This window comes from Sphaeramia orbicularis, chromosome 3 (genome assembly GCF_902148855.1).
Source record: "Sphaeramia orbicularis chromosome 3, fSphaOr1.1, whole genome shotgun sequence".
Lineage (NCBI taxonomy): Eukaryota > Metazoa > Chordata > Actinopteri > Kurtiformes > Apogonidae > Sphaeramia > Sphaeramia orbicularis.
In genome coordinates, this window is record NC_043959.1 from 13,825,815 (window position 1) to 13,844,393 (window position 18,579).

The 18,579-nt window shown below is 38.4% G+C and overlaps 1 protein-coding gene across 5 annotated transcripts in view; it reads right to left on the minus strand.

The window, feature by feature from the left end:
* Positions 1-1,411: 1,411 nt before the first annotated feature.
* Positions 1,412-18,579, minus strand: part of secisbp2l (SECIS binding protein 2-like) — a 40,446-nt gene continuing 23,278 nt past the window's right edge. For all 5 annotated transcript variants that reach the window (XM_030131112.1, XM_030131113.1, XM_030131114.1 and 2 more), the window contains exons 8-18: positions 18,145-18,255; positions 17,929-18,039; positions 16,873-17,040; positions 16,589-16,730; positions 14,648-14,823; positions 13,185-13,317; positions 12,907-13,069; positions 8,836-9,056; positions 7,804-7,958; positions 4,103-4,322; positions 1,412-2,758 (exon numbers count right to left, since the gene is read on the minus strand). In XM_030131112.1, the coding sequence (XP_029986972.1) occupies positions 2,127-2,758; positions 4,103-4,322; positions 7,804-7,958; positions 8,836-9,056; positions 12,907-13,069; positions 13,185-13,317; positions 14,648-14,823; positions 16,589-16,730; positions 16,873-17,040; positions 17,929-18,039; positions 18,145-18,255 (2,232 nt within the window). In that variant the 3' untranslated portion in view covers positions 1,412-2,126. The remainder of the gene's footprint in view (positions 2,759-4,102; positions 4,323-7,803; positions 7,959-8,835; positions 9,057-12,906; positions 13,070-13,184; positions 13,318-14,647; positions 14,824-16,588; positions 16,731-16,872; positions 17,041-17,928; positions 18,040-18,144; positions 18,256-18,579) is intronic.

Genomic DNA, 18,579 nt, shown 5'->3' on the forward strand with positions numbered 1-18,579 from the left:
GGAAAAACTGCAATAGAATATTTCCCTTCAATCAAATTCAAGTCGATTAATCGAATCATGAATTTTTGCATTCGCTTCAAGCCCCTAATCGATTAATCCAGGGCTGTCAAACTCATTTTAGTTCAGTTCCACATTCAGTCTAATATGATCTGAAGTGGGCCGGACCAGTAAAATAATATATATAATAGTATAAGAACTTTTGAGTGAAAAAAGTAAAATTCCATAATGAAAATGTTTAAATCTGCAAACTGTACTTGAACATAACATGAACAAATATGAACAACCTGAAAATTCAAGGTGCAATGTGAACAATATTACACCTTAGTTTATCATTTATACACGTGCCTCACAACGTATAGATCACAGTGGATCTACAAATACACAAAACATTTAATAACAGGCAGAATATTTTTAAAATTCCACATACATCTATTAAGACATTTCAGGTTATTCACATTTTTTTTCTAAAAGGCTAGTCTGTAAATGTCAACATTTTTGTGAAATGTAACTTTTTTTTTCACACTAAAACAAAGAGAAAAAATAGCAGTTTTCATTATTTGTAGGTTATTATGACAGTATTTTACTGGTCTGATCCACTTTAGATTGAATTGACCTAAAATGATTCTTAACATCTCTGATTGTTAATATCTTGCGTGTAATTTTTGCATTTTACAGATTCATCCCACGGGCCAGACTTTGGTGGGCTGGATTTGGCCCCCGGGCCGCATGTTTGACACCTGTGCTTTAATCGTTTCAGCTCTACTTAACTCCATTCATTTGTTTAGAACACAGGTGTCAAACATGCGTCCTGTGGGCCAAAACTGGCCCACCAAAGGGTCCAATCCGCCCGTGGGATGAATTTGTAAAATGCAAAAATTACATTGAAGATGTTAATCGTTGTAGCTCAGATTCCACATTCAGAACAATATGATCTAAAAGTGGGTCAGACCAGTAAAATACTATCATAATATCCTAGAAATAATGGAAACTGCACATTTTTTCTTTACTTTTGTGTATAAAAAAAGTAAAATTACATGAAAATATTCACATTTACAAACTATGTTTTTACAAAAAATGTGAATAACTTGAACAAATATGAACAAACAGAAATGTCTTAAGAAAAGTGAGTTTAATTCTGCCAATATTCTGCCTGTTACTAAATGTTTTGTGCATTTGTAATTGTAATTTAAGTTGCAATGCACATGTGTAAACGATAAACTAAGGCATAATACTGTTAAAATTGCACTCAAGACATTTCAGGAGGTTTGTGTTATTCAGGAAACTTTGTAGATGTAAACATTTTCATAATGAAATTGTACATTTGTCACTGTTATTATTTTACTGGTCCGGCCCATTTGAGAGCATATTGGCCTGAATGTGGAACTGAACTAAAATGAGTTTGACGCCCCTGGTGTAGAATATACACTGTTTTTCCACTTGTCTGAAAAATAACTGTTTTGGACATAAGAGGTTTCTGCCTGACGGCGACGATATGTGTCTTTCCTTCGTGGGGCAGTGAAGTGGAAAAATCTCAACCTGTCTCTCTCACTCTCTCACATGCACTCACAAACACACATTATGTACAAAGATAAAGCTAATAAACACGGCAAAAATCAAATGCAAACTATGTGCCTGTAATGCTAGCGCGCGCACACACACACACACACGCACTCAAATACTTGGGAGAACTGTAAACGTTCTCAGCTCTGTGTAAAAGCTGAAAGTGTCCCATTAAATTTGTCTTTTTTTTTTTTTCGTGCTCAACACTTGCTCCCACGTAGACTCCTACAGAGTTCAGCATCGGAGTAGAAAACACACTCTTTCCTCTGAATTCAAGTGTAGCAGGTTTCTGGGCCACAGACGTAGTGAGTTCACCCCTTTAAGAGTCGAAGGAACGCCTCCGACACGCGTGTGTTTGTGTGTTTAAGATAAGACCCCTCCCACCGGGTTAGCTGTCGTCAGGTCTATGACGGCGTGTGTCAGTGTTCCGTTAACGTGAGCGTGTTGGTCAGTTGATTCCTGAGATTATGTCGTGTGTCAGGGGTTAGAGACAAAAGGAGGAAAGCTGCTGGTTGCTATGGAAACGAAAGTGTGAGAGCGACAGAGATAGAACCTGTGAGCGAACTTCACCCGGCGACCTTCTTGGCCTCCGCCTGCTCTTTGCCGTCCGCTCCCTCCGTGAGGCCGACTGAATCCAGATCCTCCTCGTCCTCCTCACTCCGCCCTCTGGCCTCTTCGTCCTCCTCCTCTTCTTCGTCCTCCTCCTCCTCCTCTTCCTCCTCTGTGCTGTCCTGGCTCTTTCCCAGCTGCAGGTTTTCTAGCGTCTTTGACACCCACGACTCGATGCGGCTGCTGAGCGTGGGCACCTCCACAGATATGGGCTCGGGCGTGTAGTCCTCTTCCTCCTCCTCCTCTTCCTCCGCCTCCTCTAACATCCCTGGGACCAGGGTGGAGGTGGTGGATGTGATGGAGGAGTTCAGGGGGCCCCTGCAGCTCCCGTCCAGCGAGCCCGTCTCCGTGCTCTGCTGAGACGCCAGCTCCAGCCGGTCGTCCGCACGCACCTCGTTCCTGTCGGCGGCTGGCGTCAGGAGGCTCGGCCTGGGCGGGGGGGCGGCGCAGCCTGGTGCCGCGACGCTGGGACTTGCCGCCGTGGCCTCCGACTCCTTCTGGGTGGACGTGGAAGGCGCAGGACGGCTTGGCTCTGCCTCTGCAGACTCCAGGTTATCGGAAGTCTCCACCATACTCCGCCAGTTGGTTTCTGAAAGAGGTTTCAGGTTTGCTACTTCGTTATTTTGTTTGACCACAAAGCAGAGAATTAGCTTTTGCCAACACTTTGAGGAGCGGCTCCCAAAGTTTTTCAGACCCAAAACTCCTCAGCTCCCACTTAGGACCCTGTACATCCGGAATGTCTACTAAGGACTACACTTCTAGTAACTCTTCCTACATCCAAACAATGTTGTAATAATCATGGATACACAGGTGACGTCACTGTGACCAAGGTTATTATCGTTAACGAAAACTAACGAAATGACGAAAACTAGAATTAAAAAAACATTTTCGTTAACTGAAATAAATGAACACTAGAATTAAAAGAAAAAACGATAACTGAATCTGTATTGTGTGCTTACAAAACTAACTAAAACGGATAAAAATTAGGGATAAAATTCCCTTAGTTTTTGTCTTTGTCAATGTCGGATTGATATGAAATCGATTTATTTAGCTCGAGCAGTTTTATCTAGTTGCACCATATGGCATTTCACGGTCTGTCACTTCTCATCACTTGTGGTTTCCAGTCGTCTTCTCGTCCCCACTCTACCTGGAAACATGGAGACTAAAGCTGGGAGAAAGCAGCAGAGTCCTGTCCTTGAATACGACAGCGAAGAAGATAAAAGATATGAAAAAAGTGAAACACTAAACTAAACTACAACTAAGCATTTAGAAAAAAACGAAAACTAATAAAAAACTAGCAAACCTGCTCTAAAGACTAATTAAAACTAACTGAATTAGAGAAAAAAAAAGTCAAAACTAAATAAAACTAAACTATAATGAAAAATCCAAAACTATTAGAATCTTGACTGTGACCACTGATTAAAAAAAAAAAAAAACAGTTGGTCAAATAATAATAGACAAAACCTGTCCTTAATGTTTTCATTTTATTGCATCTTTTTTGTTGGTTTTGTTTTGTGACTTTTTTTTTTTTTTTAAACATCATTTTCATTTTGTTGCATATTCCACATCACTGATGCTCAACTGGTGGGTCATGACCAAAAAGTGGGTCGCAAACTCATTTTTAGTGGGTTGTTGGCCTTTGTCTGGGCAAAAAAATAATATGAAGAAACACTGGTTACATTTTATTAATTGAATTCATTTTGCATGAAACCACAGAGTGTGTTAAAATTGGCTGCTACTGAAATGTTCGGACTGTTATGTCGACTTTATGACTAATGCATTACTAAGTGACTGAATGCACTTTGAATTTTTATCTTTATGGGAATATATGACATCTGTATTGGGATCAGATTTAGGTAAAACTGCGCCGCCCTGTTCTCTCAACAACATTACACAGGTTACATGGAAGACCTTCAAACAAAGACACACTTACCATACTCTTTCTCATTGACCTCGGAGATGGGCTCAGAATAGACTGAGCAGAACGAGATCGCTGAAGCAGCAGAAGGGTTGCGCGAATGCCCCATGTGATGAGGGACTTTCTTATCGTTTTTCAGCGCTTCTTCAGCTTGTTCCTGTTCCAGAGCCGACACCATGTCCTTGTAAGCTTTCCGAGCCTCTTCCGTCAGAGAAACCAGACGATTAAACAGTCCCTAAGAGAGGCACAAGTTTGGTTAATGAGAAGGGAGGGGAAAAAAAGAGCTGAGGCATCTACTTCATCTTCCATTTCCAACGTCCCTTATGTCTCCACTGACACTTTTAATAATAATAATAATAACTAGAAGCACTCGGAGAGCGCAGACCTCCGCCAAGGCTGATCAGTGGCCCCGCCCGTGGGCCCCCCCACCCCCGATCACCACCAAAATTTAATCATTTCTTCCTTATCCCATTTCCAACAAACCCTGAAAATTTCATCCAAATCTGTCCATAACTTTTTGAGTTATGTTGCACACTAACGGACAGACAAACAAACAAACAAACCCTGGCAAAAACATAACCTCCTTGGCGGAGGTAATAAAACTAGAAGCACTTGGAGAGCGCAGACCTCCGCCAAGGCTGATCAGTGGCCCCCCCACCCCCGATCACCACCAAAATTTAATCATTTCTTCCTTATCCCATTTCCAACAAACCCTGAACATTTCATCCAAATCTGTCCATAACTTTTTGAGTTATGTTGCACACTAACGGATAGACAAACAAACAAACAAACAAACAAACAAACAGACAAACAAACAAACCCTGGCAAAAACATAACCTCCTTGGCGGAGGTAATAATACATTTTATTTGTAATGCACTTTACATTTTTATCTAAAAACCTTAAAGTGCTACAGATAGGGTACAATAAATACGATCAAAACGGAAGTCAAGAAAATAAAATAGAATGCGAATAGGACAGATAAAAACAGTTAAAAAAAAATCAAAAAAACAGTTAAAACAGGTGAAGCGTGCACAGACGTGGGGAGACTATGAATATGCTTTCCCAATAAAAAGGTCTTCTGACTTTTATCCAATCCAATCCAACTTTATTTGTATAGCACTTTAAAACAACTGCAGTGGACCAAAGTGCTGTACAGAATAATTAAAACCAAAATAGAAGAATAAAATACAGAATGGACTAAAAGACATAGAAACTGTACAAAAAAGAAAACAGTGCTACACAGAAGAATGAATAAAACCAAAATAGAAGAATAAAATACAAGAATAGATTAAAAAAACAAACAAACATAAAAGCCATACAATTAAAAACAAATGCATTTTTATTGTTTTTACTTCAGTTTATTAATTCAGTTATATTGTATTTTTAATTCTTTTTTTTCCCTCTATGTATTGTTCATTTCCGGGGAGGTATTCATATAAGCCTTCTTTGGCTTCTAACTTCTCCTGGACAATGATGTTACTTGTTTGGATGTTGTTTTAAATTTTTCTCTTGCTGTTTTATGATGTGCATAAATAAATAAATAAATAAATAAGAACAATAAACCACTACCAAATAAAAACAATATAATAAAATTAATACCTTCAGACATCTCACATGGTTTCAAAAGCCATGTGAGATCCCAGAAAAAAGGTGAGATGGTGATCCCTCCTTTTTTCCGCCACTGACTGCTTTCCTCAGCCAAAGGAGTAACAGAGGTGAGACAGGCTGGACTTTTACACAGCGGACCTGCGTTCACCAATCAAAGGGGCGGGGACGCAGTGCTCATTTTTAAATCCCCCCGATACGCAAGAGAGACAGTGATCCCACCATTTTGTTTACACAGACGTCGTTCCGGAATGAAGGTGAAATATTCCCGTAACAGAAGTGCTGTGGAAAAGGGGCTTGTGAGTCCGAATATATTGAAGAGTAACAAATGAAATTAAAAAAAACTTGAAGGAACCGGTCCATTTCTGGATGACAGTGTCCCTGTCTATAGACCATTTTCACTTGCTTGTCAAGAGTGATGAAGTATTTTTGTGGGTGGAGCATAACAGACTGCACAGTGTAACCCTGTCCTGTACAGGGCTGTAAGAAAATATCGGTTCCGCAATATATCATGATATTTCATTTCATGATACTGTATCGATATTAAAAAGTACTGTATCAATATTTTTACGCATTTATTCAAATGGAGCTAAGGTGGAGGTTCATGCTTGTGTTTTTTACTATTTTTGGGGGGAATTATTTCTAAATTCACATGGGTATTTTGCTCTGCTGTTCGTGTACTCAAAAAACAGTATAGTGATATTGCAGGTCATGCATGTATTTTTTTTTAAACTGATAACACTGTTTTGTTAAATAATGGTTATTTCAATCATCCTAAAAGCACTTTTTACTGTCTGAGAAAGGTCAAATTTTTATTTCTTTGTTGGGATTGCACAAAAATAATGCTATGATGTTGGATGATTCAAGGACTGTGCACTAAACATTCTGTTCACAACAAATAGAATACGAATATTTGAGCAGGATCTAAAACTGTAATATCTGTAAAACATAATTTTATTTATCTATTATGTGTGTCTTTTGTACTTGTAATTTTATTTTTATTTAAGTGTAAAAAATGGTAGTTTTTACAGATTAAAGTTTTGTGATACAGTATGAAATCCTGTTCTGATCAAATAAAAATTTGTTCAGTATTTGTGCATATTTCTGTTATAATTACATTTTTATAGGAAATAATCTCTTAGAAGAAACAAAACAAACAAAAAATATTGCCTTGTTAACAGTATTGTGATATATCGTGATATATTGTATTGTGGTCCTAGTATTGTGATTTGTATTGTATCACCAGATTCTTGCCAATACACAGCCCTAGTCCTGTATGTGTCTCATCTGTAACACTGGAGTCCAGTTTTCCAGTAGAGTCCACACCTCATGTGAGACTTTTAGAATCAATGCCAAAGTGCTTTGAAGGTGTTGAAACTAGAGGAATGTGGTGAACTACATCCAATTAGAACAACTTTTTTCCTTTAATTTGTCACCTGTCTGTATTCTAACAAATATTTACCTGTCGTGTGTATTTAATGTAAATATTCATTTACCCTACTTTACTGTGAGGACTAGGGCTGTGTATTGGCAAGAATCTGGCGATACGATACAAATCACAATACTAGGATCACGATACAATATGTCACGACATCACGATACTGGTAAAAAGGCAAAAAATTTTTGTTTGTTTCTTTTTTTTTTTTTAAATGATTATTTCCTTGAAGAATTGAATTACACCAGAAATATGCACAAATATTAAACACATTTTTATTTGATCACAACAGGATCTAATGTTATATCACAAAATGTTCCTGTGTTCAAATTGAAATTCTGTTTTACAGATATTACAGTTTAAGATCCTGTTCAAATGTTCATATTCTATTAGTTCAGAACTAACACCATAGAATTACTTTTGTGCAATCCCAACAAAAGAACTAAAATTATTTAATAAAAGAGTGTTAAATAATAATAAATAAGATATAAACAAAAAAACAATAATGAACCTCCACAACATCTGCATTTGAATAAATACCTAAAAAAATTGATACAGTAGTTTTTAATATTGATATAGTATTGTGAAATGAAATATCGCGATATATTGCAGAACCAATATTTTCTTACACCCCTAGTAAGGACTGTGGTGACGTTAACCCTGGGGGTGTCTTACCTCAGCTCCAGAGTAGTTGAAGATGCCCACCACGCTAACAGACACTACTTTGTTGACACAGCGTCCCAGTGCCTTTCTGCCCAGTGCAAAAACAAATGGGATCTCCTGCTCCCGGGCCATGGCGATGACATTATACAAAGCCTCATCCAAACCACCTGAAACACAGTGAACAGTGTATGACTAACAGGCATCAGTGAGAACTAGGGCTGTGTATTGGCAAGAATCTGGTGATACGATACAAATCACAATACTAGGATCATGATATGATATATCACAGTATATCATGATACTGTTAAAAAGGTGATTTTTTTTTTGTTTGTTTCTTTTTTTAAATGATTATTTCCTTGAAGATCTGAATTACACCAGAAATCTGCACAAATACTAAACACATTTTTATTTGATCCCAACAGGATCTAATGTTATATCACAAAATGTTCCTGTGTTCAAACTGAAACTCTGTTTTACAGACATTACAGTTTAAGATCCTGTTCAAATGTTCATATTCTATTAGTTCAGAGCTAACATCAGAACATTATTTTAGTTCAATCCCAACAAAGGAACTAACATTATTTAACAAAAGAGTGTTAAATAATAATAAAATATAAACAAAAAAACAAACCTCCACAATATCTGCATTTGAATAACTACCTAAAAATATCGATACAGTATTGTGAAATGAAATATCGCAATATATAGCAGAACCAATATTTACTTACAGCCCTAACACTGAGTGTATATTTTGTTGTCCATTGTATAATGATTGATTGGAAGAGCTCATACATTTATTTGTAAGTTGTGTTGTTTGAAGGCAAAATTAGCTTTTGTTTCATATTTTAAATGTTTTGCCACGGTTAGAGCCTTTTGCAAACAAAATGTGTCATTTTGTCCATGAGTGCCACTGTTTAGGCCTGAGTGTGTTCACTGTTCAGAAAATGGGGAGTTTGAGTTGACGACTGCATCAGAGCGCTCAAGAAAGACTGTAAATAGGAGATGATTTGATGCTAGAGAGAGACGATAGTATCATTTGTTCACCTTTGGCCTGGATCTTCTCACAGTTGGGGGAGATGATGACACATTTAATCTTATGCAGTTTCATGTGCTTGGTGACTTCTCGGAGACCCATAACCAGGCGGCGTTTGGACTTGGCCTTGGTGGGATCCTTCTGGTAGACCCGCTCCTGAAAGTGAACTAGCTCCTGTAACAGCAGAGTGACGCTTTCGTCGATCTCCTTGCTCAGCACTTGGTTACAGTACCTAAAGAAAGAAATCACATGAGGATTTAGTGGTAGTTAAGGATGCTGTGCTGGAATTCTTCCACCATTTTATGAGATTTCCTGAACTTCACATTGACTGTATTTACATTCACAGTAATATTCCACAATTACTCCCAAAATGACAATATTTAGAACAAGGTTATCATCGTTAACTAAAACTAATGAAATGATGAAAACAAGAATTGTAAAAACATTTTCGTTAACTGAAATAAATAAAAACTATAATTAAAAGAAAAAAACTATAACTAACTGAAACTATATTGTGTGCTTACAAAACTAACTAAAACGAATAAAAGTTATGGATAAAATTCCCTTCGTTTTCATCTTTGTCAATGTTGGATTGATACGAAAGCGATTTATTTCGCTCTAGCAATTTTAGCTAGCGGCACCATATGATACTTCACAGTCTATCGCTTCTCGTCACTTGTCATTTCCAGTCGTCTTCTGGTCCCCACTCTACCTGGAAACATGGAGACTAAAGTTGGGAGAAAGCAGCAGAGTCCTGTCTGGGATTTATTTGCATACGATGGAGAAGAAGAGAAAAGATACGACAAAACTAAAATAAATACTAAAACTAAACTAAAATTAAGCATTTAGAGAAAAAAAATTAAAACTAAAAAAAACTTGCAAACCTGCTCTAAAAACTAATTAAAACTAACTGAATTAGAGAAAAAAAAGTCCAAATTAGATAAAACTAAACTATAATGAAAAATCCAAAACTATTATAACCTTGACTCAGAATTTGATACAGGTCATGTAAACAGCATATTCTGTTTGGACATTCTGAATTAGGCCTTATTTTAAAAGTAGCATTAGCAAATTAACACATGTGGGATATGCTATTATTTGGGATTCTTTAGACATCTCATCTGGGGTTTTTAACCCCAGTTTGGAACAGTTTTCTTGCATGTTTACAGTCAGGTGTGTGCTAGAAACAGTCTGCTAGACTGTAGGAAGACATACTGTATATGGCACCAAGAAAAGCTCTGTGTCATAAACTATTAACAGTATTTCTGGTATTCTGGATGAGTGTTAGGGTGCATTCAAATCAAATCAAATTTATTTATATAGCATCACATCACAACAAAAGTTATCTGATGACACCTTCCATGCTGGAACTGGTCTAAACCAGACTCTGAAGCCAACGTACAGACACCAACAGAATTATCCAGGAGCAAACACTAGGTGACAGAGGAAGGAAAAAGGTCCTTTTTACAGGCAGAAACCTGGAGTAGACCCCGACTGTGGAGGATGGACCACTGACATGAGCAGTTAAAGGCTTAAAGAGAGAGAGATTGGAGGAGAGGGAGACACATGGGCTCTGTTCACACAGCAAGATTTAATGCACAATTTGGATTTTATGGTGAAATCCAACTTTTTTGTGTACTTGTTCATATTCCACATTAAATGCCACTTCTATCAGTTTTGAGTTTGAACTGAATGTGACCCTGAAGTGACCCACATGCACTAAAGAGGTCCTGACGGCACAGCATACGTGACCACGCAGACACATACTGTGGTTATGGAAGGAAATATGTTTTTCCCACCGCTTCTGGGACGCAGAATTGTAACGTTTGTCACATTTCAATGAAATAAAGGTCAGATAAATGTGACCTGGCTGTTCAGACCGAAGTCACATTGGAAAATACCAGGTACATATCAGATTTAGGACCACATATGAAAATGGCCTGGGTCAGATTTGAAAAAAATCAGATTAGTGCTGTTCAAACTGTTTTTAACAGATCGGACACAGGTCACATAGGGTCAAAAAAAAATCAGATTTGGTCCACATTTAGCTCCAGTCTGAACGTAGCCAAGGTTGCACAGCAAACTGAACTATGACTGTTAAAAACTGAAAGAGCTGGTGCTAGTATAACTACCAAAAACTAGTACAGATACCCATAACTGTTAATACTACAACTCCAAATACAAGTACTAACAGTGGATATACTACTACTGCAACTGTTAGTACCAGTGGTATAAACCTGTACCATCTATGGAAGTATATAATAAACACTACCCCAACTATATGAATGAATGAATAATGCTGATGGAGGCAGAGAACAGGAGCACAGCAGCAGGTCCAGAGGTGATCACACCAGTTCTGTTTGATTGAACTCTAATTTGTTTGTTTGGAAAGTCTGGAAGGTTTGAGGAGGTATGAATAAGTAATCAAACTCTGATGCAGATAAAAGACGTCAACTCTGGTCTGGTCTGCCTAAAAATGTAAGTTTTAGTCTGCTTCCAGTGGACCAAATGCAGAAGTGGACTACAACACAGCGCCATGATTGTTTTCATGTGGTGGGAAAGGACGATGTCTCATCTTCTTCAAACATTCCTGACGCAGCGCCACCACAGGCAAGGAGGGGGAATACATTATGGAAAAGCGCTACGTAAGTGCAGTCCATTTACCAGCTTAATCATTCAGATGGTTTGTTCATTTGACAAAGTGCAGTGTGAAAACAAATTCAGACAAGCTCAGTATTGGAACCACAATCAAACAGAATTTTGTCACAATGTGCATTGTGGAAAATGGAGGTCCGAGCAGCCACCTGACAGCAGCAGCTGCTAAAGACACGACACAGAAATGACAGGAGCTCCCTTCCCTCTATGCATATTCCTCTAGCCGTTTCCGTGTTTCAGCCGTTTTCCGTGTGTTTGTTTCATCCATATAATATAATATGGTCGTGCTGCCGCTGCCAAGTGGCTGCGTGAACCTCCCTTTCCTACAATGCACGTCGCAACAAAATTCCGAAGATGCCCGAGTTACCTCCCAACTCTGTAAGCACACGTTTTGTTTCTGGTGGATAGCACTAAGATACTGTTCACTGTGAGGGAAGAGATTCAGATGAGTAATCACAGACAGGCTTACAGATTCATGATACTGAGGATATGACTGAGGTTTTACAGATTTGATGAAAAATTGGTCGCGAAAGTCTTCCACACCTTTAAACATGATGTAATATATGGATATCAACAAGTTTTTAGATATGCGCAATTATCATGGTGGCAACCTTAACAAAAGACGGAGAGTGGCTGTGTTCACCATATGGCTGAACAAGTTCAACTCTTTTGACGAACGTATTTTTAATCAGCTAATGCACTGTTGCTTATGAGTGCGATTAAAGGCAAAACGGAATATTCTGTGCACATAAATATAGTTAAATACCATAAAAGATTTTCAGAGGATTACCTGAATACACAAAAAAAAAAAAAAAACTTTAGCGTTCATTAAGCTCTTTGACTGTACACTTATTCACCAGGTGAGAAGAAAAGGCTTATGCTCCCACATTTTCATCCAACTGGAGCCTTTCCAAAATGGTCCATACTGCCAATACAAACCTATTGGATATCATGCATCTTCACAATAGCTTCTTGGCTATCAGACGGCTGACGAAGTATGGTCTGAGGAAGCAGTGTGGTGGTGAGAGCTGAGGGGCGGAGCTTTGCTACAGAGGCCTTTTGGAGGCTTGAAATGCAAAAGCTGTTGTAGAATGGTGGGTTGGGACAATAGGCCTACAGCGGAGGACACAGAGGGACAAAGCCCTGTCTGTGACCAGTGGCATACATTTCTGCAGAGGGGTCATCTGTCATACTCTACAAGTCTTTATTGTTTAATACCGCCTTAAAAACATCCTCCACTTCTCAGGCTATGCTTCTCATTGCCAAGGGGTTGGATTTTGGGCAGAACAAACATTTGTGTTGCTGATCAGTTTTTGTTTCCACAATTTGCATTTCTGAAATATTGCAATTCCAAGGATTCCAACCAAATATTTGCTCTGCTCAACTTTGTGCTTTTCTCTCCATGTGGGTAAGGCAGGTGTACTCACTCTCTAAAACGGCGACTGTGGATTTTGGTGATGGCATTTGAAGCCATGGGACTCCCGATGCCCGAGCTGGCAGGGGAACCCTGGGATACAGGGGTGATGCTGTAGGGGGAGTTCTGGCTGGCGGGGGAGAGGGATGCATCACTGGCCATGCTGAGACCATTTTCTGAGGAAAAACACACAAGAAATCAAAAATGAGGTGTTACTGATCACTGGATTGACCAGACAGCTTAGTGCCCTGGAAACATCCTTCTGAATGTTAAATGTGACCATGTTCTCACCTTCTTGAGAAACAGGTTCTCTTGACAGATCATCAGTAAATTGCAGACACTCGTCTCCCTGCTCCTCTTGTCCCGAAGACTCTTGTTCTACACTCCTCTTCCCTTTTTTCCCTTCACGTTCCTTCAGAATAATCTACAGGAAAAAAAAATATTTCATGTCAGAGGAAAATGCTTTTCTGCACAAGGGCCAGGTTTCCTATGCTTTGCACCTGCACAAATGCGTGTTTGGTGTAAAAAAAAACTACTGTTCAGATTTCCTGAAGGGGTCCAGTGGAAGATTAACACCAGTTACTTTTGCACATGACTGAGTTTATATTTTAAAGTACAAATTTTGGGGAGGAGAGCATTTAAATGACTTGACTTACTACTGTGGAGCAAGGTTATAATAGTTTTGGATTTTTCATTATAGTTTAGTTTTATTTAGTTTTGACTTTTTTTTTCTCTAATTCAGTTAGTTTTAATTTGTTTTTAGTGCAGGTTTGCTAGTTTTTATTAGTTTTCATTTTTTTCTAAATGCTTAGTTTTAGTTTAGTTTTGTCATATCTTTTATCATCCTCGTCGTCATATTCAAATAAATCCCAGACAGGACTCTGCTGTTTTCTCCCAACTTTACTCTCCATGTTTCCAGATAGAGTGGGGACCAGAAGACGACTGGAAACCACAAGTGACGAGAAGTGACGGACCATTAAGTGTCGTATGGTGCCGCTAGCTAAAATTGTTAGTGTGAAATAAATCGATTTCATATCAATCAGACATTGACAAAGACAAAAACGAAGGGAATTTTAGCCTTAATTTTTCTATGTTTTAGTTAGTTTTGTAAACACACAATACAGTTTGTTAGTTATTGTTTTTTTTGTTTATAGTTTTTATTTATTTCAGTTCACAAAAATGTTTTTTTCAATTCTAGTTTTTGTCATTTCATTAGTTTTCGTTAACGATAATAACCTTGCTGTGGAGTACACCCTAGATGTGTTGCAAATTCATTGCAGGACTGACATATACAGATGAACAACCATCCACTCTGACATTCACAACCACATAGGATTCAGAGTGACCTATTAACCTGTTAAGGTGCATGTGTTTGGACAGTGGGAGGAAACCAAGAACAATCACGAATGACAATTCAACAAAATAATGAAAAATGCAATCTTTTCAGGTCCTGAATTCTAAGTTTGTTTGTTTTTTCAAACATAATTTAGCCATCATTAGCCTAATTTTAATTCACAGCTGTTGACTATTGTCTATTGACACGCTCTCCATCAGTATTTCACATCGCTGGTGGATGCTTTATGTCACTCCTTGTGTAAAAACATAAGCAGCACAGCTTTGTCTGACGGTGTGTGACTGCTCATCATCTTCTTGATCCCACTCCAGAAGTTTTAAAGGATCTGTTTGTGGTCTGTTATACTTGGCTTTCAGAGATCTATACATACTGAATAATCCTACCTATTTTAAATACTCACCTTCTTCAAGGCTGTTGGCCGTTTCACTTTGGGTATCTCTCTTTCTTTCCCCCGTTTGATGCGAGGTGCTGTGGAGTCCAGGGGATTATGTGGAGCAGAATACGGTTGCTGGTGACCCTTTAACATGGACGGCACACTGCTTGAGCCTGAACCGTGAAATGGGGTGGTTGTTCCAACTGGAAGGAAGGACAACAAAGGTAGGATGTCAGGAGGCAACAGATGAAGCAAGACGACAGCACGATGAAAACATTTACAACATTTCAACAAGTTTAAAGTTTTAACACTTTGTAAAAGATGTATTTCACATACATTTGAATAAAAAAAAGTAGAAACGATATGAAGTAAAATCTATGTTCCTGAACAAAAGAAAGAATTATTCATTACACATTATTCTCAGGTCACATATTGCTCAGTTTGCAGTTACCCAGATTGGATGAACAGAGTGTGATTCACTGAAATGCTCATGGGAACTGAATCTTTTTTCTAGCACCACTAGCTTACAAAAGAGTTGCTCAAGTTGCTTTTTACACAAATGCTGATAACCTGTGAAAAGGAAGGGACACTCATGCACAGTAGAGGAGTTCCTTGAGGAAAAAACCCAATGACAAACACTTAAAAAAGACCAGACTGTAACACGCCAACTAACAAAACCTAGCATGCTAACAGAAATGGACCATGGATGTACATTTTGACAAGTGCATCCAAACACACCTGCAGTGACATGATAAGGTGATGTTCACCAACTCTGTAAAACTGAACAATCTATGACAGTCATAGACTTAGAACCACCACTTTTAAAAACTGCTGGAAACAGGAACAAATCTGTTATAATTACCAAAAACGATCATGGGGGCAAAGACAGTTAATGATAAAAGCCATATTTGATCTCTCCAGTGGTTTTCATTTCAGGATTCTATTTGCATCAGAGGCAGAGCAATAAATATTTTAGTGAATAACAATTAAGGCAACGGCAAATGACTAGTATGTCAAGTTTTTCAGAAAACCCTCAGCTTTAAGGGGACATTTTTAAACAGTACTTAGAATAGTTTTGGATACTTAGGTGTCGATTGGTTATCGTCACTTGAGGAAATTACTAAAACTACACTGAGAATTATATCCTAAAAATCAGGCCTTTGATCAACATTTTATATACCGTACTTTCCGGACTATAAGCCGCTACTTTTTTCTCATGCTTTGAACATTGCGGCTTATACAACGATGCGGCTCAAGTATAGATTTTTACAGGCTAACGGCCTCCAGGGGGCGCTCTAGCAGGAAGCGCAAAAGCGAGACAGACGGGTTGAAGGTGATGAAGAGGAGAAATTTTAAGCTTAACTTAACAATCATTTTGCACAAACCCTCATCATAGAAAACACACGAAGAAATGCATATGATGCAGCTTTTAAGTTCAAACCAATCGATGTGTCTGTAAAGAAGGAAACAGAGCTGCTACACGGAAGTGACAACGGAAGAGAGACTGAGAAGGAGTGAGACAGAGCCTTTCTGAGGCTGTTCAACTCCGACACTGAAGAAGACGACTGCAGTGGTTTAATGAGCAGAAGGAAGATGAAGATACAGATCAATGACTTTTCTGGGTTTTTGAACCAGCCTGTTCCTGCTGTTTTACTGCTGTGTTACAGGCACTGTTTGGAAAAAAGCAGTTAAGGTATGGAAATAAATATTTAAATAATCTTTCTGTTTACCATCTGTCTGTGAAAATATCTCATGTTACAACGTGGACACCTGCGGCTTATAGTCAGGTGCGGCCTATATGTGTACAAATATTTTTTTCTTTTAAAATTTGGTGGGTGCGGCTTATAGTCAGGTGTGGCTTATAGCCCATAAAGTACGGTAATCTAAGCCCAAATCAAACACTGCATGCTTTAGTGAATTATATTTAAAGCTATTTTATGAACAGACTCTTCATGTCTGTCCAGGTACCTGTAAAAGACAACGGCTTGGTGTTGGTAATTTGTTTGGCCTTCATAGCCTGCTGTTGTTTGGCTAACGCTGCCAGCATGTCTCCCAGATCCAGCTGGACCTGAGTCTTACTCTTCTTTCCTGCAGCTTTGATGAATGCCTCCTGTTGAGAGAGAAAAGGAATGGCACAACAAGGTCACACCAGTGAGACACAGAGGCAGGAACAGAATGTTAAACAGGACCCAGAAAAGAATGATCCAGAATGAAAGAGAAGCCGACTACAGAACCAGTGCTCATGAATCCACCTGTAATTTTTTCTGTTCCATGCTGATTTCAGAGTACTCCTGTGCAGTGGCCAAAGCAGCAGCTAGAGCCTTCTTCCTCTGGCTCTTGGCCCTCTTTGGTACAGAGGTTGTGATGGGGATAGGTGTCTGCACAATGTTGATGGGGGAATTTTCTGGAAGATTATCCAGCTGCAATGAAAGCAGAGATACAAATTATCATTTAGTAAATCCTCTAAACCACAGGAGTCAAACATGCGGCCTGGGGACCAAAACCAAGGGGTCCAATCTGGCCCCTGGGATGAATTTGTGAAATGCAGAAATTACACTGACGATATTAACAATCAAGGATGTTAGGAACACTTTAGGTCAATTCAATCTCAAGTGGGTCAGAACCAGTAAAATACTATCATTATAACCTATAAATAATGAAAACTACAAATGTTTCTCTTTGTTGGTGTGTAAAAAAAAAAAAAGTAAAATTACACAAAAATATTTATATTTACAGACTAGCCTTTTGCAAAAAATGTGAATAATCTGAAATTTCTTAAGAGAAGTATGTGGAATTGTACCAGTATTCTGCCTCTTACTAAAATTTTTGTGTATTTGTAGATCCACTGTGATCTCTAAGTTATGATGTATATGTATGAATGATAAACTAAGGAGTAATAGTTTAATAGTTAGTGTATATATATATATATATATATATATATATATATATATATATATATATATATATTTAATAGTTAGTCTAATTGTTTAAATTACACTGATTTTTCTTAAGAATTTTCAGGTTCATATTTGTTCATGTTATGTTCAAGTACGGTTCGTAGATGTAAACATTTTCATTACGGAATTTGACATTTTCACTCAAAAACAGAGAAAAAAACTTTGGAGTTGACATTATTTATAAGTTATTATCCTAATATTTATATTATTTTACTGGTCCGGCCCATTTTATATCATATTAGGCTGTATGTGGCCCCTGAACTAAAATGAGTTTGACACCCCTGCTCTAAACGATCGACATGTGATTTAGAAAGTCATATGGAACAGTCCTGTTGGGTGTGTTTGTTTTACCAGGTTTTTTGTGAGTTTCGGTTGTGCGTGAGTCTGGGCTGGAGGTGGTTCTGGTTTGGTGCTACGTTGGGCAGCCACTCCAGCAGACAGATCTGGGAACTCATCTCCATCCTGACAAACACAGTGGAAATGTTAGCACAACACGGAAACTCTGCCTGTGCACTCATGTCCACTGTGAAGGGTTTGACTGAGAATTTACAAGAAACTGTCTCTTACCTCAAAGTACAGAGGCTCCGGGGTAAGTTCAGTGCCAGTAACAACTGTCGGCTGCAGCCTCTGCTCTGATTGGTTGGGCTGTGCACGTGCCTGATAGCTACTGTGGAAGTCCTGGAATGGATGAACAGAATCACATGAGTCAGAGATGATATCACTGGGTGTGAGCAGGTTTTATAAGTCTGTGTTTTGATGCGCGAGTCAAGTCAGGTAAACAAGGTCAGAAAATATGTACATGATGAATTTCAAATGCTTGCAAGCTAGTCCAACCAAACAGCGCTCTCATTGTGTTGTTGATATCTCCTTTATAACAGTAGCGTCTGGACTAAGGATAACTCATCTAGATATCCCTGTTATGTTTTTGCTCTTTCATCAATACTTCAAATACAACGACTGCAAGTAAGCAATTACCACTCCTATCATATCTATTTAAAGGTC